The sequence below is a fragment of the Ovis aries genome, chromosome 15 (assembly GCF_016772045.2).
Source record: "Ovis aries strain OAR_USU_Benz2616 breed Rambouillet chromosome 15, ARS-UI_Ramb_v3.0, whole genome shotgun sequence".
In the NCBI taxonomy this organism is placed as follows: domain Eukaryota; kingdom Metazoa; phylum Chordata; class Mammalia; order Artiodactyla; family Bovidae; genus Ovis; species Ovis aries.
The window spans coordinates 54844806-54869553 of record NC_056068.1 but is presented as its reverse complement, the minus strand read 5'-3'; the positions used below and the strand labels follow the sequence as shown (position 1 = coordinate 54869553).

Genomic DNA, 24748 nt, shown 5'->3' with positions numbered 1-24748 from the left:
CAGAACCCTTGCCACCCTCGGCTCCCTGCCCTCCATCTTCCTCCCATTGAACACACCAGCCACGCTCCTGTTTCTTTGTGTTTGCTTCTCCCTAGACCTGGTCGGCTTTCCTGTCTATGCTTCCTCTCTTACCTCCTCCAGATCAGGAGTCAAGCCTCCTTCCTGGGTGAGGGGCAGGGCAGATGGTGGTTGGGAACCTAGGCTCTGCCACTCAGAGACAGTTGCCTGTCTTTCTATTCCCTCTTCCATGGAATTGTGATCATGACCATATGTACTTCCAGAGGTCACTGTGCAGAATAACTGAGTTGAAATATGTGACATCCTTAGAACAGGTGTTTAGCTCAGTACAATATACAGGAGTATAATAAATGGGCTTCCCTGGTGGCTCAGTGGTAAAGAATCCACCTGTAAATACTAGAGATGCAGGTTCAGTCCCTGGGTCAGGAAGATTCCCCTGGACAAAGAAATGGAAACCCACCTCAGTATTCTTGCCTGGAGAATCCCATGAACAGAAGAGCCTGACAGGCTACAGTCCATGGGGTCGCAAAAGTGTTGGACAAAACTTAGCAACTAAACAACAGAATAATAAGTGCTACAAGCTACTTGCTACTGTTATTATTATCAGGACTAAAACTGGAGGAGGCTCATCTCATCAGAGGGCATACGGACAGTGCTGTCCTTCAGCAAAAGGAAGGAAGGGAGGGAAGCAAGCAAGGAAGAAGAGATAGTCCCCCACTTGCGTGACAGTGGAGATCATTATCCTCTCTCCAGAACAGGGCCTGGCATTTTGCCACCTTGCCAGCCCAAGCTGATGCTGGAGTTGCCCAAGTGGCCCTCCCCACCCTGCCCAGCAGTCCCAAGAAGACTTTACACACCCAATCCTGATATGAGAGCTAGAGAGATTAAGATTCAGTGTAAGATTCAGGCTCTTCTAAGAGTCAAAGTGAATGACACTGAACAGGGCTGCTGAAATAGGTAATGAGCAGCGCATGGTGGGGGTTACTTAAGAAGCAGAGTAATCATTGATAGGGATCTACCATTTTTATTCAGTATCTTGCCTGTCTAGCCCCTGTGTAAGGTGCCCAGGGGCCCCAAGTTGAATAAGAAACAGGCCCTGCTGTCCAGCTGCTCTGTCTAGTGGGAAGAGCCCAGCATCCTGGCAGATGAGGGTCAGAGTGTAGGACAGTCATGGGGTCTGTGCAGGGTCTGTGGGGCCCCTGCGGCCAGGAGCCTGAAGTGAGAACCCTAAGAGCAGTGCTGGGAATCAACTGCGTGTGTGATGGCCAGGCCACAGTCCAGGGCCATTCTTTGCCTTCCCCTGGAGGGCTGGCACTGGACAGGAGTGTGTCCCCATGCGCCAGTAGGTGCGGGAGCTGAGTGAAGCGGCTGAGCACCTGTGTGGTTGTTAATTACTGTTGGGACTCATGCCGCCCCTGCTTCCCGCACAGGTGAGCAGCCCCCCGGAGGCCTCCTTGTACTGGCCCTGGCCTGTGTCCTGGGGCTGGCCGGCAGGGCCCTCACTTGCCTCATCAGGTAAGATCCTGGTCTCCTGAGCCTTGCTCTGCCCTCTGTGCCCCCAACCCTGCTGGGCCTCCCGGCTGTGTATACAGCCCTGGCATCTGCAGGGAGCTTCATCCCAATCTTCATCCCAACCTCAGGACAACCCACCCTCCTGTCCATCTTAGAGCCTCGGTCAGGGCCCTGTCAAAGTTGGCATGCCTCTTGGGATTTAGAGAGACCTGAGGAAGAAGCCTGGGACCTTGGACAAGACCCCATCCTTCCTGAAGTTTGGGCTACACACCTATGTATTGAGGGCTTGGTCAGGATGACCCCAGAGTTCTTCAGCTTTGAAAACAATCGTCTGCGTCTGAAGTCCTCTGTACTCCCTGAGCCTCAGCTACATCCAAGAGGGACAGCCCTCTGCCCCCAGGCGGGTTGGCAACACCGAGGCTGGGGACCAGAAGACACATCAGGCCTGGGGTCCATCCAGCCCAGAGCCAGACTGAGGGGCTCCGAGGGGTAGTGCTCAGTGGTGCCCTCTCAGCCCAGTAGGGACTGATGAGGGGGACAGGCAGGGAAATGGGGAGGACCAGGAGGGCTCTGGGTCAGAGACAGCTCTGAGGAGCCAGATGGGGGGAGTGACGACAGCTCCATGTTCTCTGTGCTACACTTTGCTCACCTCCAGATGGAGCATCTGGCAGCTGCAGCTGGTGTAGGGCCCCCACCGGGAGGCCTTGCACCTTCATCCAGCAGCCCCTGAGCAGACAGGTGGGTAGGCAGGCACCAGGCTGCCACAGCAGGCGCCAGGCTTGAGGGGGGGGTGCCGCTAGGAACCAGGCTAGGGGAGGCCAGGCACCAGTCTTGGTTGGGGGGCAGACACCAGGCTGGGGGGTGGGCAGGGCATGGACAGAGCTGCTTTAGCTGTTGACCACACCTATCGCCTCCAGAGGTTGCAGATGGACAGTGTGAGTCAATCAAGAAATATGGCAGATGGCGGGAGTCTGAGGTCTGTGGCTCAGCGGTCAGCAAGGAGCCTACCGGCCCTCCAGGAGCCTGCCAACATGGCTCTGTACCAGGTGAGGGCCTCTGCCACCCCCAGGCCCAGGTTTTGAGAGCTCTTGTCAGTTTGGGAGAAGCTGAGGGAACCCAGCATCTCTGTATGCCCCACTCCTGCTATGACATAGGAAACTGAGGCTGAGGGACAGACAGTGACTTTTCTGGGTCTCACAGCAAGTCCGCGGCAGCGCTAGAAGTGGGAAGCAGACTCCCAACTCCCAGTTACCCATGTTTTGTGACCTGACCTTGGGAAACAACCAGTCCCCGGCCACTTGGACCCGGGCATTGCTGGTGTGAGTCTGGCCCGGGACCTCTCTCAGCACTGGGCCAACTGGGCTTTGGAAAGGGGTGGTGCAGTCCGGGGTCCCCTAGGCCCTGAGTGTGGGGCAGCACCTGGGCCCAGGACAGCCTCTGGACAGAGCCTGGGTCACCAGCTGACAGGACAGAGGTGAGACCAGTCAGATACTAAAGTTGCTGAGGACACTGATTTCTCCAGAGCTGGCTTCTCAAATCCAGCGATTAACTGATCTCTGACTCTCCTGTTCTCTGTCTCACGGTGGATGAAGCGGGTTAATAGTTTCTACAGGAAGCCACATGAGGCTCGTGCTCCTTCTTTCCACCTTCTCCCTTGGAGAATCCCATCTTTTTTCTCTTCTGCTGAAAGGAGGCTTTCAGGATGTACAAAACATGTTTTGACTGCTCCACGGAAAGCACTTCGGGCCAGGCTGAGGAGGCAGGAATCCACCAATGATGAGAGGAGAGAGGGCGAAGATTACAGAAGTTCTGGGCGAGGACTGAGCCCCAGCTTGAGGGGCTCTGCCTCTCTCACCCTCCCCTCTTCCCCTAGGGTCTCTGGGTCACAGAGCCCCCCTCACTTCGCTGGGTTTGGAATGTTGCAGGTGCCCAAGGCCAGGAGCTAACATGTTTTCTCTCCACAATCTTGTTAGCCTTCTTCATGTAGGTGAAGATATCATCCTGGCTTTACAGAACTGGGACATGAGGCTCAGAGAACTGAAGTCCCTTGTCCAAGGTCACAGAGCTAGAAAGTGGTGGAGTAAGGACTGGATCTCGGGTCTGTCAGCCGAAGGAGACAAAGTCTGACTTTTTATTTCTGATGCCCAGGCTCTTCCTGGCTTGGAGCACACAGAAAGCACACAGGTATGGGGAAGAAGCTGAGGCTGAGAGAGGTGGAGGAATTGACTCCAGTTGGGGACCAGCAGTGGATAAACTTTTGCTGTCTTTCCTTAAACCGGGAGAGTGGGTGTGGCTGAAGAGATTTGAAGGTGAAACAGCCCCTGAGCTGCGGCCAAGCTGCCTTAGGGTCCTGAGAAAGGTAAGGCAGAGGGCATGGAGGGTGGGCTGCGGAGGGGTGCTGTCAGGAGACCCCTACCAATCTGGATTGGTCCCTACTCAATGCAGAAGCTTCTAGCCTCCAAAAAGGAAGGGCTTACTATTATCATGATCACTGGCCCGTTGTCATGACAGATATGCACCATCACTTCAGCATCCCACACCAGCATCCCCCATGTCATACCCCCAGCCCATATGATCATCACCGTGACTACCAGGGGCACAGACATCTCCACCGCTATCATCACAGGGTACGATCAGCACTGCTGAAGGACCTCATCTTGTACCTTTCATCCCTCCATGCATCCGTTCATCCGTCCACTGTTTTTTGAGCCCCTTCTATGCTCTGGGCTTTGGGGACACAGCAGTGGAGAAGAGAGACAGGATCCCTTCCCTCGGGGAACTTCCAGCCACTTGTCATCACTACTCACATAAGCCCCTTCACCTCTGAGATTATCACCATCCTGAGAAGCACTGTGGGATGGAGGGCAGAGCATGAGATTTGAGTCAGGAAGATCCCAGATGGGATTCTGCCTCCCTAGGACACTTAGTTTTCCTGTAAAATGGAGCTAATGAAATGGGAGTTAGGAGGGCTTCCCTGGTGGTTCAGACAGTAAAAAATGCAGGAGTCCTAGGTTCAATCCCTGGGTCGAGAAGATCCCCTAGAGAAGGGAATGGCAACCCACTCCAATATTCTTGCCTGGAGAATCCATGGACAGTGGAGCCTGGCAGGCTACAGTCCTTGGGGTCACAAAGAGTCAGACACAACTGAAGCGACTTAGCACACACAGAGAGAGTATATAGAAAAACCTAGAACTGTCTCTGGCAAGAAGAGTGCCTTTAGTAAATGGTGAATTTTATTATTATTTCCAACATCATGTCATCTGAAATCAGATTCAGAGAGATTAAGTGATTAGAGATTAGGTTAGACATTCCCCAGTGGGTATCTTACAACTGAGACGTGTAGATGCTTCTTAAAAGAGAAGGTCCTATATGTGGTCAAATGAGTTTAGAAATTGCTTGGCTTAGGCACAGGACTTCTCAGAACATTTAATAAGTCTGTTTTGGTTATCTATGACTGTGTAACAACTTATCCCAAAATTAGTGGCTTAAAACATCAACCATTTTATAATATCTTACAATTTTGTGGTAGGAAATTTGAGCAGGGCTCAACCAAGCTGTTCTTCTGTTCCACTTGGCCTTGACTGGGGGTTACTCAGTGGGCTCTTGATGCCTTGGCTGGGTGGTTAGAAAAGTGGACTCAACAGAACTTGCTTCTCCACTCAGTATAGTCTCAGGGCCTCTCCATATGGTCTCACCAGTGGGGTGACTTGGGATGGAGGGACTTCTTATGAACACTCAGTCCTCCAACAAAGAGGGCTCCAAGAAACAGGAAATGGAAGCTGTCAGTCTCTTAAGACCCGGACCCAAAACACACAAGTTCACTTCCACCATATTCTACTGGCCAACGCAGATTCAAAGAGAGGGGTCAGAGGCCCAGCCTCTTGATGGCAGCAGGGTTAAAGGATTTGAAGCCATTCTTACCTCACCACATATACTAGTCAGCATGCAAACCTCTAGGGAGGTAGGGAGAGTGTTCAGGTTCCCTCACTTAGCTGACCCCTGAACTGTATCTGAGAGGAAAGCCATGCCAGTGTTTCCTCTTTCCTGCTCGGGCAAATGCTAGCCTAGCTGGCGGGGCTCGAGTTCTCTGACCTGCTCGGCTGCTTTCTGCTTGTTCCTGATCCCTTCGGTTCTTCTCCTCATCTGTCTCTGAGTCTTGGGGAGAGATTTCACAGTTTTACGGGCCATGATGTCACTTAGGTGGAGAATAGGCCTAGATCCATATTCTGTGGTGTATTGAGTTATTCATCCATGATGCTTCCATGCCCTCATTCCACTGGCTCATCCATCTGTCCATCCATCATCCACCCGTCCATCCACTCATCCTTTACCTACCCCTTCCATTCATCCATCCGTCCACCTATCACTTCCATCCAACATTTCTGAGGCCTCTCTGTGTTCAGCCCTGTGCTGGGTTCTAAGTACAGGGGCCAGATGTCCACCCTTTGAGAGTCCCCAGGGGCTGCTAAGGTGCTCTTGTGCTGGAACATGCGGGAGCTGCGGCATGAGAACATCACCACCTTCCGGGGCTTCTTCATGGCCGCTGGGTTAGTGCTCTGGTGTTGGAGCACTGCGCTCAGGGCAACCTGGAGGACCTGCTGAGGAATGAGGCTCTGCGGCTGGACTGGACCTTCAAGGCCTCCCTGCTGCTGGATTTGATCCATGTGAGAACCCTTCCCAGGCCTGGAGCTGTGGGGGCAACAGGGACGGAAGGGAGACAAGAGAGGCTCATTTCCCAGGCTTCATTTTTCACTTTGTCTTATTGAGAAAAATTTGAACAGTGTGGCAAAGGGTGAAGGGATGCAGGGAGATGTCCTGGGAATTCTGAAAGAAGCAGGAGTCCTTCTCATTCACCACAGGCCTAAGGGACCCTCATGATTCCGCTCTACTAGGGGGAGCAGTATCTACACCATCAGCCTTTCCCTCATGGCCGCCTCAAGTCCCGAAACTGCGCGGTGGATGGGCGCTTTGTGCTGAAGGTCACTGACCACGGTTATGTGGAGCTCCTGGATGCTCAGAGGGCTCCCCACCCCAGCCAGCCCCAGAGGGTCAGCTCAGGGGTGGGCAGGGGGCTGCCAGTAGGTGCTGAGGCCTCTGTTTAAGCCAGGCGCTTGGAGGGAAGGCGAGGGGGAGATGCCTGGTCCTCCAGCACTTCCTGTGGTGTGACCTGGGGTGGATGGCTTTTTCTCTCTGAGCCTCAGGACCCTTACCTGTGAATGGGGGAGGGCAGAAGCACCTCCCTCCTCTGGGACTGTTGGGACAGGGCAATGACACAACTTTATGAAGCACCCACCCAGCTTGGCCAGCTTGGGTGGTCCGCCAGTGACGGCCATGTGGCCCTGCCTTGTGGTCGCAGAGCTGCTGTGGACGGCTCCAGAGCTGCTGCGGGGGCCCGGAGCACCCAGGCAGGGCACCCTCAGAGGAGACGCCTTCAGCATCGGCATTACCCTGCAGGAGGCGCTGACTCGAGGCCCGCCCTACGGTTCCTCAGGGCTCCCAGCGGAACGTACACCATCCTCCTCCTCCTTCCTCAGCCTGTCTCTGGCAGAGTCCCCACGTAGTTGAGGAGCTCTGTGAGCATCAGGAAATCAGGGCCTGAAAATAACCACAGAGACACACATGCCTGATTTGATGATGAGAAATGGGTTTCTTTGGCTTAAGCCAAGCAGCCTTTAGCAACTACCAAAATGGCAGCTCACCGTCTCTAGAGCTAAAAACATTGGTTTCTGGGTAAAAGCCCAACCCCTTTCTTCCTCTCCCAATGTTATTGCCATGTCCAGAGGTCGTTATGCCCTAACCACCAGGCTGCCCAGCACAGACTTTGTGTCTATGGAAACCTCAGTTCTTCCCCTGGATCACTTACTGCATGACCTTACACTAGTTACTTACCTTCTCTCAGCCCCAGTTTTCCCATCTTTAGAGTGGGGATCAATTTTAAAATGTGTCAGGCATCCTATCCTTGTCTGATGTCACCAGTCTGCTGGGTGTTTGGAGACTTGGTCTTCTGCTTGAGTGGGGAAGCTCAGAGTCTGAAAGAGATTTACTCAGAGTCATGAGATGAATTGGTGTAGAGCTGGGCTCATGTCCATGTCCCCCAAAGGCTGTGCTCTGGACATTTCACTCCCTGAGACCCGGAAAAGTGCAGCCAGGAAGCAGCAGGTCCGGGATTGACAGCCCAATGCAGGGGTGACCCTGGGGTCCCCGAAGTCTGAAGAGCACCGTCCTGAAGGGCCCTGCATGGCAGCATGACTCACAGACCCCATCTGGCTGTTCGCCTTCCCACCCCCTCAGCACATATCTTTGTGCTTCTGGGGTAATCACTCACACCTTCCCCGTCATCACCTGGTCTTGCACATTCTTTCCTCTTCAGACCCCAGTGCCAGGGCCCAACTTCAGAAACGCTGCGTCTGTGCTCCCTCTCAGGGCTCCCTTTCAGTAGCCTGCGGCACCCTCCCGCCCCAGCTGCTTCTGTCCAGTCCTGGGGACCTGCATTTCAGCCCGCAGCACAGGCAGTGATGGAGTGATGGAGCCCGCTTTCCTCCCACCCCAGATGGAGAATCTACCTCACAGGGAGGCCTGGCCTCACTTCTTTTCTCCACTGAAGTATTGCTCCATGAATCATGAGCATTCTGGGTCCCAAATTTATGGGGTGGAGGAGTGGGAAGGGGAAGGGCTTGATCACACCATTTGTTCAACTCTCCTTGGCTGCTCCGCCCCCACCAACTCGCTGACATCTGCCTGCTGTTCAGACTTGGGGGACCCCAGGGTCACTCCTGCATTGGGCTGTCAATCCCGGACCTGCTGCTTCCTAGCTGCACTTTTCCGGGTCTCAGAGAGTGAAATGTCCAGAGCACAGCCTTTGGGGGACATGGACTTGAGCCCAGTTCTACACCAATTCACCTCATGACTCTGAGTTAATCTCTTTCAGACTCTGAGCTTCAGTTTTTTTCCTTTGTAAAGTAGGGACCATGATGCCTAGCTCCAAGAGTATTTGTGAGGATTCAGTGAAATGCTTTAGACAAGAGCCTGGCACACGCTAGACCCTGGGTGGTCTTAGGAGTATGCGAGTGGGGAAGAGCCCAGGTTCTTTCCACTCTCCTACTGAGAAGTGGACCTCCTTGCTCTAAGAAATAGCATCTTTGAAAAAAAAAGATTAATTAATTTTTATTTATTTATTTATTTATTTATTTATTTTTGGCTGTGCTGGGTCTTCGTTGCTGTGAGTGGGCTTGTCTCTAGCTGCAGTGAGTGGGGGACTACTCTTTGTTGGGATGCTCAGTAATTGTGACTCACGGGCTCTAGAGCTTGGGCTCAGCAGTCGTGGTGCTTGGGCTTAACTGTTCTGCAGCACGTGGTATCTTCCCTGACCAGGGATGGAACCCCTGTCCCCTGCAATGGCTGGCAGATTCTTAACCACCAGACCACCAAGGAAGTCCCAGAAATAGCATCTTTTTAAGATTCTGTGGTGAGGGTGGACACTCGTGGTTTCCTAAGCACTGTCACTTGTGTCATGCCAGTGGACAATGCTGTGAGGTGGTAAGTGCACTTTTTTCAGAGATGAAAGCAGTGAGGCTCAGAGAGGGGCAGGACTCCCCAGTAGGAAGCTGTGGGTCTGGGATTCCAGTGCACTCAGTGGTGTTGCCCTAAAATCTCCTGGAATCATCCAGAAAGCATCTTTTCCACGGAGGATGTACAGCCTCTTGCCAGCAGGACTGATCCATCCCAGTGATGGGCTGGATGTGGACAGTGGGCTCAGCATGGGGAGGGAAAAAAGAGATCTGGCCTGGCCTGGGCTATGGATTCCCAACATGACCACCTGTGAGAACTCCACTTTAATGACAAAAAAGTTTGGAGCCTCACATGCTACTATCTGACTTTTAGTATCTGGTGACTGAGAAAATGCCCAGAAACAAAAATCTGCTCTGAAATATGCAACACTTTGAAATGGATCTGTATTTTATTCATCACAACACCATTAGAATGCTTTTGAAAAAGAGCTGGACATGTGTGTGTGTGTGTGATATTATGGGTTCCATCTGTGCACACTCCTTTATAAGCATATACCGCTTCTTAGATCCTCTACTGAGAGGCCCTCAGGGTCTGACGCCTGCAGACTAGGAGCCTCTGGGCAGAGAAAAAAGTGCAGGCCGGGAGGCTATCAGGCCCAGTACTAGCATCTACTTTTTACTGGCCCTGTGGCTCAGTTGACTGATGTTACCACCTCCTCGGAACCTCAGTTTCCCTGTCTGTAAAATGGGACAGTGAATCATGGGCTTCCCCCAATAAGGAGGTTGGCAAAGGGAAATTCAGAGAGAAGCTTCTCTTCACTCTCCAAGGAACTTTCTCTCCAAGGAACCCACCTCTTTGCCTCCTCTGAGGAGGGTCCCAGCCCTCCTCAGAGGTGACCCTGTTCAACCCCTAATGGCCTGTGAGGTCTGTCCTATTATCATTAGGTGAGGAGATTGAGGTTCAGAGACATAGCTTAGCTTGCACAGGATTAGAAGGATAATCTTGACATCTCCTCCTGTGCCGCTGAAGGCCTGAGCTTTGTACCCAGCCTCTCCTCCTCCCGGTGTGCCCATGAATCTCTCAGCTCCCTGAGGCACCCTTAGGGCTGCCCGAGGTGGGAAAACCAAGGCACAGGGTGATAGCGAGTGACAGAGACAGAGCTGGATCGCTGATCCATCAGATCGCGACTCAGTCTGTGGTCTGTATCATGTGGGATGGGCACGGGAAGAGCCACAGCAGGGATTGTCCTGGGGAAAGAGTCATGATGATGGTGAACATGCAGGGCAGAGAGTCTTGCCTCACAGTTGTGCAGAGTCCACCCCAGCTGGCCTCCGGGTGGTGGGACTGCCAGACAGACCTGCAGTGCCCAGGTCGGGAGCACATTCTCGGACATTGCTGGCAACAGAGCAGCAGCAAGTCGTGCAGGGTTCACGGGCTGGGGTGAACTTAGCACCCCAATATCCAGCACCTGTCGTTTCCTTCCTTAGCACTCATCTCACGAAGGCAGTTTGTTAAGCTCACTTCATAGATGGGGAGACCAAGGCTCAGAGAGATGGCTGTGTTGTTCACCATCTCATGGAGAGGTGGTGGTGGATCCAGAATTCAAGCCCCGTCTCCAAGCTCCGAGCTGAGACCCTTTCCCCCGCCACACTGTGGAATGGGCCCAGGAAAACAGCAATCCTGGACCACTGGCCAGCATGCCCTAGAGCAGAGAACAAGCGGCTAAGGAACACTCTCACAGCCTGATATCCATACCCCACAGGCCCACCCTGCCCTCCATCTCAGGATCCCAGGCCAGTGCCTTACCACCAGCCGTCCTGGGGACCTCAGCCCCACTGGCCGGTCTGTGTTTGTTGCAGAAATCATCAGGAAGGTGGTATCTCCCCATCCCCTGTGCCAGCCCCTGGTGTCCCCTGGTGTCCCCTGGCCACGGGCCACCTGAGTGCATCCAGCTAATGGAGCAGTGCTGGGAGGAGGCTCCAGAGGACAGACCCAGTCTGGACCAGATCTATAGCCAGGTCAGTGCCACCAGAGGAGCTGGCTACTCACAAGAAACAGCCAATCAGTTCACCTCACTTTGCCCAGTGAGGGCCCCCCTATCCCGGGGCCTGGAAACCCTGTGCATAGAGCGGGCAATGGGCCAGCATCATCACTCCTGAGGGTGGAACCCGAGGTCTACCATCTGAGGGAATCTTTCTCAGAACTCTGGGTTCATAGACACTCCCTTCCTGAGTGACAAGCTCCATGCTAAGTCCTGTGTTTATATTTTATACCCCCCTGATAGCCCTCCAAGGAAGCATTGCTATTATCTGGGGTTTACAAGAGAGAAACTGAGGCATGGCAAGGTGATGGGACTTGCCAAAGGTAACCAAGGAAGTGAAAGGTGGGGCTGGAACATAGACCCACGTTTGTCTCTGCAGCACTGATGCTAGAAACCCCGACCCCATGCCAGGCCTCCTGGCACCAGAGCAGAGGGGCCATTTTCAGCCACGGAGGCAGCACTGGTTCCTGCATCAGGGAGTGGAAGGTGTGGTGGGGGGTGCCCCTCCTACCCCCGGCCTGCCTTGGGGACTGCACCGGGAGGGGTGAGGCAAGTCTGGAGTTTGCTGGGTGGACGTGGTGTGTGTGGACCCGACTGAGCCGGCTAGCGGCTCTCACAGGGCCAACGCACCAAGCCTGCGGTGACAGCTTTTGTGCCTCCTATTTCCTGCCCTCCACTCCCCAGCCACAGTGGAATTTTGCCAGGGAGAGGTTCAGTGAGCCGGAGGGACATCCAGACAGGTGAAGAGGAAGCAAGAGATAGGAAGCCAGGAGAAACGCACAGGCATCCTATGGGAAATCTGGACCTCAGAGTGAATGAGCTCTCAGTGGCCCCTGTGAGGGGGGTGGCAGACCTAGGCCAAAAGCACAGGCCTCAAAACACCAGCCTAGAATCTTTCCAGGGTTCGAGATTGCCGTGGCTAGTGAGGTGGGGAAGAAGGCTCTTACCCTGAGAGGGGCGACTGTGGGGAAAGCCTGCCTCAGGTTCAGCGGCAGAGAAGGCAGAGACTGGTACATGATGTGCTCCACACGCAGAAGATGAGAACCATACCACACTGTGGGGAGGCGAGAGCCTGTATTCAGATCTGTGCTTCCACTTACCTAATACTTGACCTTGGCCAAATCAGTTCCACCGTTGAGCCTCAGATCTCCTTAGGTGACGTCTAAAAGGACTAACTCTGATCCAGCTGGACACACTGGTGGGGCCATCAAGTGAAATAACTAAGAAATTTTAAAAAAGTATTTTTTCTGAGGAGAGAATGAGGAGAAAGAGCACTCACCCGGGAGCTGAAAGACTTAAATCGTGTTCATAGAAGATGGTTCTGGGAGTATCAGCCAATGTAAGTAAGCAAGAAAATGTACGTTCTAAAGGAAGAGGAAAATGGGCTTCCTCGTGGTTTAGTGGTAAAGAATCTGCCTGCCAATGCAGGAAACTCGGGTTCGATCCCTGGGTCAGGAAGATCCCTCGGAGAAGGAAATGGCAACCCACTTGCCTGGGAAGTCCCATGGACAGAAGAGCCTGGCGGGTTACAGTCCATGGGATTACAAGAACCTGGCATGACTGAGAAGCTAAACAACAACAACAAAGAAAAAAATAATTGTGTTTGCATATCCTATGATTTTGTTCCTGGGCAATGCAAGGGAAACAATGGAAAACACACTCCAAATGATAAAATAATTCAGTGGGGTGGCTGGTGATAAAGTTGATATATAACAGAACTCTGTTTGAAACTCAGTTCCACCGTTATGTTGTTCTCAGCAAGTTGCACTTCTCAGATCCTTTGTTTCTTCATTATCAAATGGGAGCCCCCCTTGCAGAGTTGATCTTACAGTCAGCTTCTTGTCCATGTTGCTGTCTCAGGGTCAGCAGCTGTCACACCCATGGCAAGCGACCTAAAGCTTGTGCCTCTGCTTCTCATGGCCAGTACAAAATATGTGCTTTTCAGGGGCTGCTGACACTCCCCACCTTACAGACATTTGCCTGAGAAAAGCAGTATTAATGAAGGTTGGAATAAACACCTACACACACACACACACACACACACACGTCAAGATGCTGGATTTAGACAGGAATAAACTCTTCCACTTTGATCATCATTAATTTGATTTTCCTACTGATTGCACTTTGGTAAGGTACAAACCACACTGGGGAAAGTTCTAGTAAGTCTCCTTAGGAAACAAAGTTTCCTCTAAAGTTGTTGTTGACGGTAGAGTTTATAACACCATCTTACAAAGACCTAGGAGAGGTATTTATCTTTGCTCAGCACCAGCAGTAATTGTGTTCCTTCTGGGAAACTAGTTTAATGCGCCATTGTCTCATGGACTCCATATATTATGTAATCGCTGTTTCCCTCTTTTCTTTGTTGCTGCTGCTAAGTCACTTCAGTCATGTCCGACTCTGTGCAACCCCATAGGCGGCAGCCCACCAGGCTCCCCCGTCCCTGGGATTCTCCAGGCAAGAATACTGGAGTGGGTCGCCATTTCCTTCTCGAATGCATGAAAGTGAAAGGGGAAATTGAAGTCGCTCAGTCATACCTGACTCTTAGTGACCCCATGGACTGCAGCCCACCAGGCTCCTCCGTCCATGGAATTTTCCAGGCAAGAGTACTGGAGTGAGGTGCTATTGCCTTCTCCTTTCTTTGTTGCTAGGGAGCTTATATCCAAAATTGTGACCAAATTATAGCCTGCATTTTACATATAGACCTCACTCCTGGATTGACTTCTTTAGCTTTTGCTTTCCTTTGGTCTCAGTGCTCTTACATATTTATAATTTTGTTTTGTAAAAAAATTTTTTTAACAAAGACAGAAATAAAGAGGTAGAAATAGATTATATACATGAACAACCTACAATAACGCTTCTATGTATCTACCCATCTATCCATTCACCCAACCAACTTATCTTTGAGATAAAGAATGCCTACTCCACAGTGTTTTTGTAAGAACCAAAGTGTTTGTTAATGGTGATACAATGCTGGGCATGGGTTCCTTTGCAAAGTCCTCTCCATGCCTGTCTGCCTCACAGAGAACTAGCCCATTTTCCCTCCCTGCTGTCTCTGCTTTCCCTTGTCAGAGCTGCAACTCTTTGCCTATTACCTACCTGCTCCCCACCATCCAACTCTTCCAGGAAGGGGCTATATCTGGTTCATTCCTGTGGCCTAGATTCTCAACCTGAGGGCCAAGTGCTCTAATGATCTTCATGGAGAAATTGGGATTTTCATTCCATTTTCAGTTCAAAAGCATCAACCAAGGCAAGAAGACCAGTGTTGCTGACCCTATGCTGCGGATGCTGGAGAAGTATTCCCAAAGCCTGGAGGATCTGATCCGGGAGCGGACTGAGGAGCTGGAGCTGGAGAGAGAGAGGATAGAAAGGTTGCTCTCTCGGATGCTGCCCCTGTGAATGGACTTGATTGTGCCTCTAGCCTCAGTGCCTCTGAGCATGGGACCTGGGGAGCTGGGACACAGCAGGTACTCAGTAAAGCTGGGTTCCATGAACTGATTCAGTTCATTTGTTGTTTATTTATCCATCATATTTTCACAGAGCCCTTGCATACTCTATGAGCATGGGACCTGGGGAGCTGGGACATAGCAGGTACCCAGTGAAGCTGGGTTCCATGAACTGATTCAGTTCATTTGTTGTTTATTTACCCATCATATTTTCATAGAGCCCTTGCATGCATTGGGCACTGTGCTGTGCACATGAGTGTTGAGCTTCTGCTGCCTCTTTCCTTTGGGAACAAGGACGAAGTGCAGTGTCCCCCATCTGATTTCAGAGGAAGTAATGTCCAGAGAGGGGCAGGGGAACCAGCACACAGCAGACCTGTCCCAGACCCCCTGACACTCATCCCAGGACTTTCCCACAGATATCCCTCCCTCACTTCCAACTGTGGAAAGAGGGTCCTCCCACCTTGTGACTCTGGCCCTTCCTATCCCTTCAAGTCTGTGACTGAAGCTCTGAAGATGGGGGCAGCTGTGGAGCCAGAGTCTTTTGATCAGGTTACCATATACTTCAGTGACGTGGGCTTTACCACCATCGCATCCCTGAGTGAGCCCGTTGAGGTGGTGGGCTTGCTCAATGACCTCTACACACTGTTTGATGAGGTTCTGGGCAACCATGATGTGTATAAGGTAAGAGGACTGTGAGGCAGGCATTCCATCTCTTTCTCTCTTCTACACTGTGTTTGCATCATACCTATATTTCCAGTCATTTACTTATGCATCTTTTATCAATAAGCTATTCCTGTATAACTAACAACCCCCAAACCCAATAGTGTAAAACAGTACGCATCTATTCTTCCCCACAAGTTATAGGTCCAGCTAGAAAATTCTCTGGATTCGGCTGGGCTCACTCATACATCCACATCTGTGGTCAGTGTGGGTGAGAGGCAGCTCTGCTGATTTTGGCTGGACTCTAGGTGCCTTGGCTGAGACAACTCAGTTCTGGTCCATATGGTACCTCACCCTCCAACAGGCGAGTTGGTATTATTTAAAAGGTGTGGCAGAGTTCTGAGAGAGAAGGCAGAAGTCCAGAAGTCTCTTGAAGTCTAAGCTGAAATTGGGTACATTATTTCTGACATATTCTATTGGTCAAGGTAAGTCAAAAGGCCAGCCCAGATTCAAGAAGTAGGAAAATAAATTCTACTTGTTCCAGGTGAGGGTCGACAGATGAATCAGCTTCTGTGCCTGCCCACAGGGAGCTCTCAGTGCTGTCGGTAAAAGAGGAAGACAACCCACTATGAAATTGATGATCTGGGGAGGCAGAGGAGGCTGAGAGGGTCTCTAATCCAGCTAGGAGTAGATGTTTAGAGTAAAGGAAGGCAAGGAAGGCTTCCTGGAAGAGGTGCTGTCTTCCTAGCATTGTCCATCCTGGGTGTGGTTGCTCAGGGCAAGCAATGGGGTAATAATGTACTAAATTTTGAGGCTTGAGAGGGTGGCCCTAGTAAGTGTGAGAAATGCTAAATGGGCTTTGATGGCTGGACATGAAGTGGGCTATCAGTGGAAGTGGGTGGGAGATCCTGGAGAGGGCAGCAGGGGCCTTGGCAGAGTCATCAACCCCCTCCAAGATCTAGTCATCTCTCAGTCCTGGGTTTGAGACACCAGCTTCTGTGTCACTTTGGTGACACAGGGACTTTCCCCTCTCTGGGCCTCTGTTTCCTTATCTATTAATATAAAACAGGAATAATGGTTCATGTCCCAGGGGGTTCATAGACGATGGGCAGATTGTCTCCCCCTGGTAGAAATTCTGTGTAAAGCTGTGAGCCTGTGAAAGTGAATAGCCTTCTGTCCTCTCTGCCCGCCACGAGGGCCTTCCCAACCCAACCCTGTCGCTATTCGGATCCCATTGTTTGGGGTCCCAGATCAGCCTCAGACATGGTGGAGGAGGTGGGGAGGAGCTCCCAGGAGACAGCCATACCCTGGCTCCCCGTCCTTCGCCTTCATTTGTGACCTGTCAGCCCCCTTCCTGCCACAGCCCTCCAGGAAGACTGGGGCTGGAGAGGGCCAGGCCCTGGGCTGAGCTGAAGCCAGGAAGGGAAGCATGCATGGGTGGGAAGTTTCAGAGGTGAGAACTCACTCTTCGAGGTGCCAGGTAACCTGCTGATAGCATTACACACAGTATCCAGGCAGCAGTAGTCACCAGCATTTATTGAGTGCTTACTGTATACCACACACTGGTATGCAGTCTAGATGCCTTATGTGTATTGTACCATTTGATCATCATAGCAACATAACAAGCTGTGAGGTAGGTCCTAGCACCCCTAATTTACAGATGAAGAAACAAGGGGTTGAGCAGCTGTTCTCAGCAGGACGTGAAGCTGAGACTTGAACTTGGACATTCTGGTCCTGAAAACTAGCTTCCTCAGGGCTCATGGTCCTCCCAGGACCCAGACCTCCTCAGGATAAAGCCACAGGGTCACAGGTGGCCCTCCAGGCGTGGGCCCCGCCTCCCTCCCCAGTGACTCTCTCTCTGCCTCTGTGCCCTCTGCATCCCTCACACAGGCTTTGCTCTCTTGCTCTCTCTAGCCACAAGGTCTTCACACATGCTGTTCCCTCCTCCTGGAACCCTGCTCACCCTCCTCTTCTGCTCCCTCCTGGTGTCAGGTTAGCTTCCCTGCCCTCGCACACATGGTTAGGAGCGCTTGTGTGAGGCTCGCAGAACAACCCCTGGACGTGTCGGTTCCAACCTAAACCACTCTGTCCCCAGTGCTTGGCAATGTCCAACCTGTGGTGGGTCCTCAGAAAATACGTGTTGACTAAATGAGGAGCTCACTAAGGCCCAGAGAGGGAAGTGACTTGCCCGAGATCACACAGCTGATAGGTGACAGAGCCCGGACAGGAGCCTGCCAAGTCCACCTCCACTGCCCAGATCTGTCCACTGCCCCACGCTGGCCAGCGGAGACCTGAGCTGCTGACATTCCTAGCACGCAGCTTCCCTCCCATTTCCTATTCAGGACTCCACGTTCCTGCCCCAGCCCAGAGCCTGAGGCATTCTCTGTCATGCTGGCTGTGTTCCCCTCTTGCCTCCAGAGCCTAGGAAAAGATTCCTCATCCCGTCTTGCGGGGCCCTGCAGCTTTGATGTGCCCTGAGTCACCCCTGGCCTTGTCTCTTCCTCTCCTGCTAGTCTTTTCTCACACATGCGTCCCTCTCAGCTCTGAATCACGCTTACTGATCTGCTCTGAACTCTGGCCAGGAGGTCTGCATCTTTCTGGCAGAGCGGAATGAAATAAAACAAGGCCTGCACACCCGTCCAGATGTGGGGAAACGGGAGGCCAGGTCCTTCCCAAGTGCAGGCGCCTCTCTCATTGCTCACTCAGCTGCCTTGGATTCCCCTCCATTCCAGCAGGATCTGGTTACTGCTCTTTAATCCGGTCTGGGCTGGGAGGCGGCCAGGGGATCATTTCCTGGTTTCCCAGGGGTCTGCGATTCCCTCCCAGCAGGTACTGAAAGAGCACTTTCATGGACAGAACTCCACAGCAGGGCCCTGTGGGCTGCCGGGTTGGGGGGGTGGTGGCTGGGGGGGTGGCGGGGGGTTGCACGCAAAGGTATGGAGGGAGAGTGGGTAGGAAGGGGCTTTTACTCCAGTCCTCAGCCCAGAGGGTGAGCCTGGCCCCGCCCAGATGGCTGAGTCACTCTGAGCACATCACTTCACCTCTCTGAGCCTCAAGCTTCCATTTGTAAAGGAGAGGTGAAAGTGACTCTGGCTTAGGCTAGCCCTGCAGATCGAGCAGAATGTGAGAGAAGGTGCTGTCATTCACGCCAACACGATGACGAGCACAGCATGTTCTGGCATTGAGGCCTCCTCCTGAAAGCACAGAATAGGGGGAGGTGGCGCCAGTGGCGAAGAATCTGCCTGCCAATGCAGGGCATGCAGGAGATGCGGGTTCTATCCCTGGATTGGGAAGATCTTGTGGAGGAGGGCAGGGCAACCCACTCCAGTATTCTTGCCTGGAGAATCCCATGGGCAGAGGAGATTGGTGAACTATAATCCACGGAGTCGCAAAGAGTCAGACGTGACTGAGCAACTGAACTCACGCAGACGCACAAGTTAAGCATCAACAGAGGACTGACCTGGCCTAGGGATTGTCACAGGATATCTCATTTAATCCTCGCAGTGCCCCTCAGAGGGATGTATTATTATCCCTACTGTACAGATAAGGATACAGGCTCAGAGAGGTAGGTGACTCACCCAAGGTCACACAGCAGTTCAGGTCTGTGTCTGTTGGTATGGAAGCCTCTCCTCTGGCTGTGTTCTCTCCGCTGCTAGAGGACCACACCTGGGTACAAGGAGCTGCAGCTCTCAGTTGCAGCTGAGTGCCCCCAGCGACAGAAGTCTCTGGTGATCGTCTTTGGGAGTCTGAGCTTCTAGAGAGCAGAGCCTGTGCCTGGTCACCTTTCTGCTGCTGGAGTTGTAGGATGGTTATTAATCACATCAAACTGTCCCTTCTCGCTCAGGTAGCAGACAGGTGGAGGGCTAGAATTCAGCTTAGCAGCTTGGAGAATATAGGCTGGATGTGTGGCCACCTCGGGGCTTTCTCCTGCTCCTCCGCGCCAGTTTGGACCTTGGGTCACCCATCTGAGGCAGCGCTGGGTGCCTAGAGCGAGTGTACTGTTCCTGAACTGCCCCGGCACACCTGGTGAGCTGGGAGTGGGGCTAGCGAGCAGTAGGACTCTTGGGCTGCTTCGGAGAGGCAGGACTTGGCCCAGACATCCGTGCTAACCATGTGCAGGGCAGGAAAGAGGGAACCCCGCATAGCAGGCAGATTCTCCCCGCAAGAGAGAGAGAAAGGGCCCAAGCCATGTGCATCAAGAGGCCGCATAGAACATGGGCTCTGGATTTGCACTGCACACGCTCACATCTGTGCCGTGTGATGGTGGCGAGTGACTTAACCTCTCTGGCCCAGCTTTCTGTTTGCAAAATGGCACTAGTACTTGCCTCACAGAATTTTTGTGAAGATCAAAAGCATTAATATTTGTAAAGGGTTTGAAATTGTGTCTGGCAGGTAATGACTGCTGTATAAATATTTAAAGGAGCGCTTACTTAGTGCTTCTTCCCATCTTGCCAGTCAGATAATGCACTCGTCCTCCTGAGAGGAAGAAGAGTGTGGGCAGAGGGAAAGCCAGGGCTTGCTCATGTTCTTCCCCATGGGCTGTGAGGTGGGAGGGCTCTCCTCTGCGGAAACGTACACAGTAGGGGGGCAGCTGTGTCCTGTCCCTGCCGCATTCATGCCAGCCCGCAAGTAAGTGCTGGGCGACAGTGAATGATGGAAGGGAGATGGAGGGCACAGCCCCGAGGAAGGAAACGTGTTTCCCAGCTGATGATGAGGAAGGCTTTATGGTCTCAATATGATGTGAACTGGGCTGATGGAGGGCCCAGATCTCAACAGATAGAGATCTCAGCAGATAGAGAACATTTCAGGGGCGATCAGGGCCTGGAGGTGAGCAAGTGCTGAGTGTCTTTGCGTAGAGCAGAAAGGTTCCCATTTAGCTAAAGCATGGAAAACCAGTAGCAATTGTTGGGAGTAAGTCAGGGAATTCCACAAATCATGGGAATCCCTGATCGCTAGCTCCGTGGGGAGTGAATTTTAAGCCATTGGCTGTAAGGAGCAAATTTAAGTATCTGAGCTCAATAGGGCGTGATTAGGGCAGATCACTTCTGGGTACCAGGGCAGAGATACCCCAAGTGAGGGAGAGGGAAAGCTGGGGGACAGAGCTAGGAGGGCACTACTGCTGCTGCTGCTGTCGCTTCAGTCGTGTCCGATTCTGTGCGACCCCATAGACAGCAGCCCACCAGGCTCCCCCATCCCTGGGATTCTCCAGGCAAGAACACTTCTCCAATGCATGAAAGTGAAAAGTGAAAGTGAAGTTGCTCAGTCGTGTCCGACTCTTAGCGACCCCATGGACTGCAGCCTACCAGGCTCCTCTGTCCATGGGATTTTCCAGGCAACAGTACTGGAGTGGGTCCACGGTTAATGACGGGGAAGGAGATGTACTGAATTACAGCACCCCCTGTGGACATGAGAAGCATCATCATTATTATCACTGTCTCAGTTCAGTTCAGTTCAGTCACTCAGGCATGCCCGACTCTTTGTGACCCCATGGACTGCAGCACACTAGGCCTCCCCATACATCCCCAACTCCCGGAGTCCACCAAAACCCATGTGCATCGAGCCAATGATGCCATCCAACCATCTCATCCTCTGTCGTCCCCTTCTCCTCCTGCCCTCAATCTTTCCTAGCATCAGGGTCTTTTCCACTGAGTCAGCTCTTCACATCAGGTGGCCAAAGTATTGGAGTTTCAGCTTTAGCATCAGTCCTTCCAGAGAATATTCAGGACTGATTTCCTTTAGGGTGGACTGGTTGGATCTCTTTGCAGTCCAAGGGACTCTCAAGAGTCTTCTCCAACATCACAGCTCAAAAGCATCAATTCTTTGGTGCTTAGCTTTCTTTATAGTCCAACTCTCATATCCATACATGACTACTGGAGAAACCATAGCTTTGATTAGATGGACCTTTGTTGGCAAAGTAACATCTCTGCTTTTTAATATGCTATCTAGGTTGGTCATAACTTTTCTTCCAAGGAGCAAGCGTCTTTTAATTTCACAGCTGCAGCCACCATTTGCAGTGATTTTGGAACCCCAAAAAGTAAAGTCTCTCACTGTTTCCATTGTTTCCCCACCTATTTGCCATGAAGTGATGGGACTGGATGCCATGATCTCAGTTTTCTGAATGTTGAGTTTTAAGCCAGCTTTTTCACTCTCCTCTTTGACTTTTATCAAGTGGCTCTTTAGTTCTTCTTTACTTTCTGCCATAAGGGTGGTGTCATGAGCATATCTGAGGTCATTGATATTTCTGCCGGCAATCTTGACTCCAGCTTGTGCTTCATCCAGCCCAGTGTTTCACATGATGTACTCTGCATATAAGTTAAATAAGCCTGGCGACAATGTACAGCCTTGATGTACTCCTTTCCTGATTTGGAACCAGTCTGTTGTTCCATGTTCCAGGTGTTAAGGGAGAGTGCACGTGCTTGGCTGGAGAGAAGGCTCCGCTCTTCAGGTCCCGTGATGCTGGCAGGTGCCTGCTGAAGGAGGGGAAGTGCAGGAGCGGGGCTCTTTAACTTGCAAATGGGAAGATTCAAGAAGTAGAGTGGCTACCTTCAAGCTTGGCTGGCCTGGCCTGTGACAGGGGAGAAGGCCACGGCACACATCTGTGTGCCATGTGAATTGAAACGATATCTTCAGAATAGAGAAGGAGCTTGAGAATAGGAAAGGTTTGTGGCTTGAGTTCCGAAGGTAGAGCTGGAGCCAGCAGGGGAAAGGCAGTTGCCATTCAACTCAACTTTTGTAAATTAGAGTTGCGCCGTCTATGGGGTCGCACAGAGTTGGACTCGACTGAAGCGACTTAGCAGCAGCAGCAGCAGAAGGAGAAGCAGCCACCTCAAGAAGGAGATGTGAACAGGCCCAGACAGCCACTGGGGAGGCAGATGGGTGGCCTTTTAAAGCCCCTCCTGGTTCCAAGACTCTGGGATTCTGTTGTCTCCAAAACTGTTGGTGCAGGAGATGATGGTGGTGGTGATGGTGATGGTGGTGATGGTGATGATGGTAAAGACTGAAGTCTCTGCTTATTGAACATCTATGATGAAACTGCCCCTTTATTACTTTATCTTTAATATGCATTTCGTATAAGAGGAACAGAGGCTCACACAAGTGAGGCGGCCAGACTTGGGTAAATGGCAGACCCAGGGTGTATACCCATCTACTGGATTTCAAACTCTACATTCTTGGAGTACACCTTGGAAGATCAAGGGCTGGGGAAGGAGGCTATGCAGCCAATATACGTGCGCTTCTCTCCAGATGAAGCCCTGGTCTGCTGCTGCAGCATGGTGCAGTTGGGACACCCAGCTCTGCTGCCAAGATGCTCATGGCCTGGGCTCAAAGGAGATGAGACAGGCATGGTTACCTTCAATTCAGACAAAGGTGATCTTAAACATGCAGATTTAATCATTGCCAGAGAGGCTGGGAAAGACGCCACTGTGGGCCAGAGACTCGAGGGGTGGGCCAGGGGTTCCTGAGAGGCGGCCTTGTGTGGCACATGGATCAGTCCAGGGAGGGGAGTGCTTGTACTGGAGCACGAAGGCTGTGACTTCCAGGTGGAGACCATCAGGGATGCTTACATGGTGGCCTTGGGACTGCCCAGGTGCAACGGGAGCCGGCACACAGCCGAGATCACCAACATGGCCCTGGACACCCTCAGCTCTGTGGGTGACTTCCTGATGAGGCGTGTGCCAACTGTGCTGATTTGCATCAGGGCTGGCCCTCACTCAGGTAAGGGCTTGGGGCTGTGGGAGCCTCCCAGCCCTGCCTGAGGCGCTGGCTGGGGCAACCCAATGGGTTATGAAATTCTGAGATTCTAAAACTCCATAATATAATTTTTAAAAACAATTTTCTTCTATTATTTTAAGCTTCTAAGATATTATAAATCAAAGAATCTGTTTTGCTTCGATTCACTTTTTTTTTTTTTTTGTCTCAGCATCTGTCAAGGGCATCTAAGTCCCTGGTGAGAAGCTGATAGAAGAGGCAGGACAGAGACCTTCTGTGGTCAAGCAGACAACTAAATATCTGTGGGGTGGGGACTAGGAGATGCCTCGGAGTCTTTACTATAGTATATCCTTTTCATGCCCCTACCCCATAAAGTCCAAACTCTCAGACCCACACAGCCTCCAAGACCCTTGCTAATCTCTGCAGCCTCATGTCCCACTTGGTACTCCATCCATACTCAGCCACTTGCAATTTCCCACAGGCATGTGGGCTCTCTGCTTCTGTGGCTTTGCACCTGCTGTTCCCTGCCCACTCATTTTCTTATCCTTCAAGACTCAGTTGATATACCTCCTCCTCCAGGAAGTCTTCAGGGTTGGGTCAGAGTCCCCTTTCTGGACTGACACAGCTCTGGTGCTTCCCTCTTCATGACATTGGTTATAGTTTACACATCTCCCCCTGCCAGGCTGAGGGCTCCCTAAGAGCAGAGCCTAGATTTTTCTGTGTCCTCTTACCCCCAGCCCAGAGCCAGGCACAGATGTCACCTCTTCTCTTGGTGTTGCTGGAGACGCCACACAGCTTCATCCTCACCCTGTAGCTGGGGCCCAAAATGTAGGGTGGGGACAGCAGTTTAGGGGGAAGGGTGAGAAGGACTAGACTGTTGCAGGGACTTCTCTTGGGTCTAGGAGCTCACTGGGCACATTTGAGTTTCAGGGCCCTGCGTGGCAGGGGTCGTGGGTGTCACCATGCCTCGGTATTGCCTCTTTGGGGACACTCTTAACACCACATCCCGGATGGAGTCTACAGGGCTGCGTGAGTGTCTCATATTTCTATTCTGTCCAGGGAGGAACTCTCTCAATAACCGCTGCTGCTGCTGCTGCTAAGTTGCTTCAGTAGTGTCCTATTCTGTGTGACCCCAGAGACGGAAGCCCACCAGGCTCCCCCGTCCCTGGGATTCTCCAGACAAGAACACTGGAGTGGGTTGCCATTTCCCTCTCCAATGCATGAAAGTGAAAAGTGAAATTGAAGTTGCTCAGTCGTGTCCGACTCTTAGCGACCCCACGGACTGCAGCCTACTAGGCTCCTCTGTCCATGGGATTGTCGAGGCAAGAGTACTGGAGTGGGGTGCCATTGCCTTCTCCAGCTACAGCCTGGCTGTTTGAACCAGTGCTTAGTAACCAACCCACCACCGGATGGCAGCGTACCCTAGTTACCAGTAAAGCCACTGCGGTATAAGGAGATGATGTATGTCGCTTTTTTTTTTTTTTTTTTTTTAAACTTAGCACAGGGCTTTTGTGATGATCTCATGAGAGAATTAGCAGGGAAAATAATGACGTGAGGGGCAGGAAACCTGGGTCCTCCGCTGGACCCAGCATGCACAGTGTCCTTGAGCCAAAATGCTCTTCCTCTAGGTCTTGGTTTCCCCATCTTTAAAATGAATGGGCTTCCCAGGTGGCTCAGTGGTAAAGAATCTGCCTGCACTGCAGGAGACGTGGGTTAGATCCGGGGATCAAGAAGGTCCCCTGGAGAAGGAAATGGCAACCCACTCCAGCATTCTTACCTGGAAAATCCCATGGACAGGGGAGCCAGGAGGGTACAGTCCATAGCGTCGCGTAGAGTCAGAAACGACACACACACACAC

The 24748-nt window shown here is 52.0% G+C and overlaps 1 protein-coding gene across 1 annotated transcript in view; it reads left to right on the top strand.

Moving 5' to 3' along the window:
- Positions 1-24748, top strand: part of LOC101109482 (guanylate cyclase D-like) — a 59479-nt gene that overhangs the window by 9844 nt on the left and 24887 nt on the right. Inside the window, 15 exon segments of the mRNA XM_042232618.1 lie at positions 142-166; positions 1449-1533; positions 2450-2575; positions 3808-3889; positions 6001-6064; positions 6067-6194; positions 6423-6546; positions 6549-6578; positions 6887-7036; positions 10899-10948; positions 10950-11057; positions 14309-14488; positions 15016-15204; positions 22722-22896; positions 23821-23919. Coding sequence (XP_042088552.1) covers positions 142-166; positions 1449-1533; positions 2450-2575; positions 3808-3889; positions 6001-6064; positions 6067-6194; positions 6423-6546; positions 6549-6578; positions 6887-7036; positions 10899-10948; positions 10950-11057; positions 14309-14488; positions 15016-15204; positions 22722-22896; positions 23821-23919 — 1615 coding nt within the window.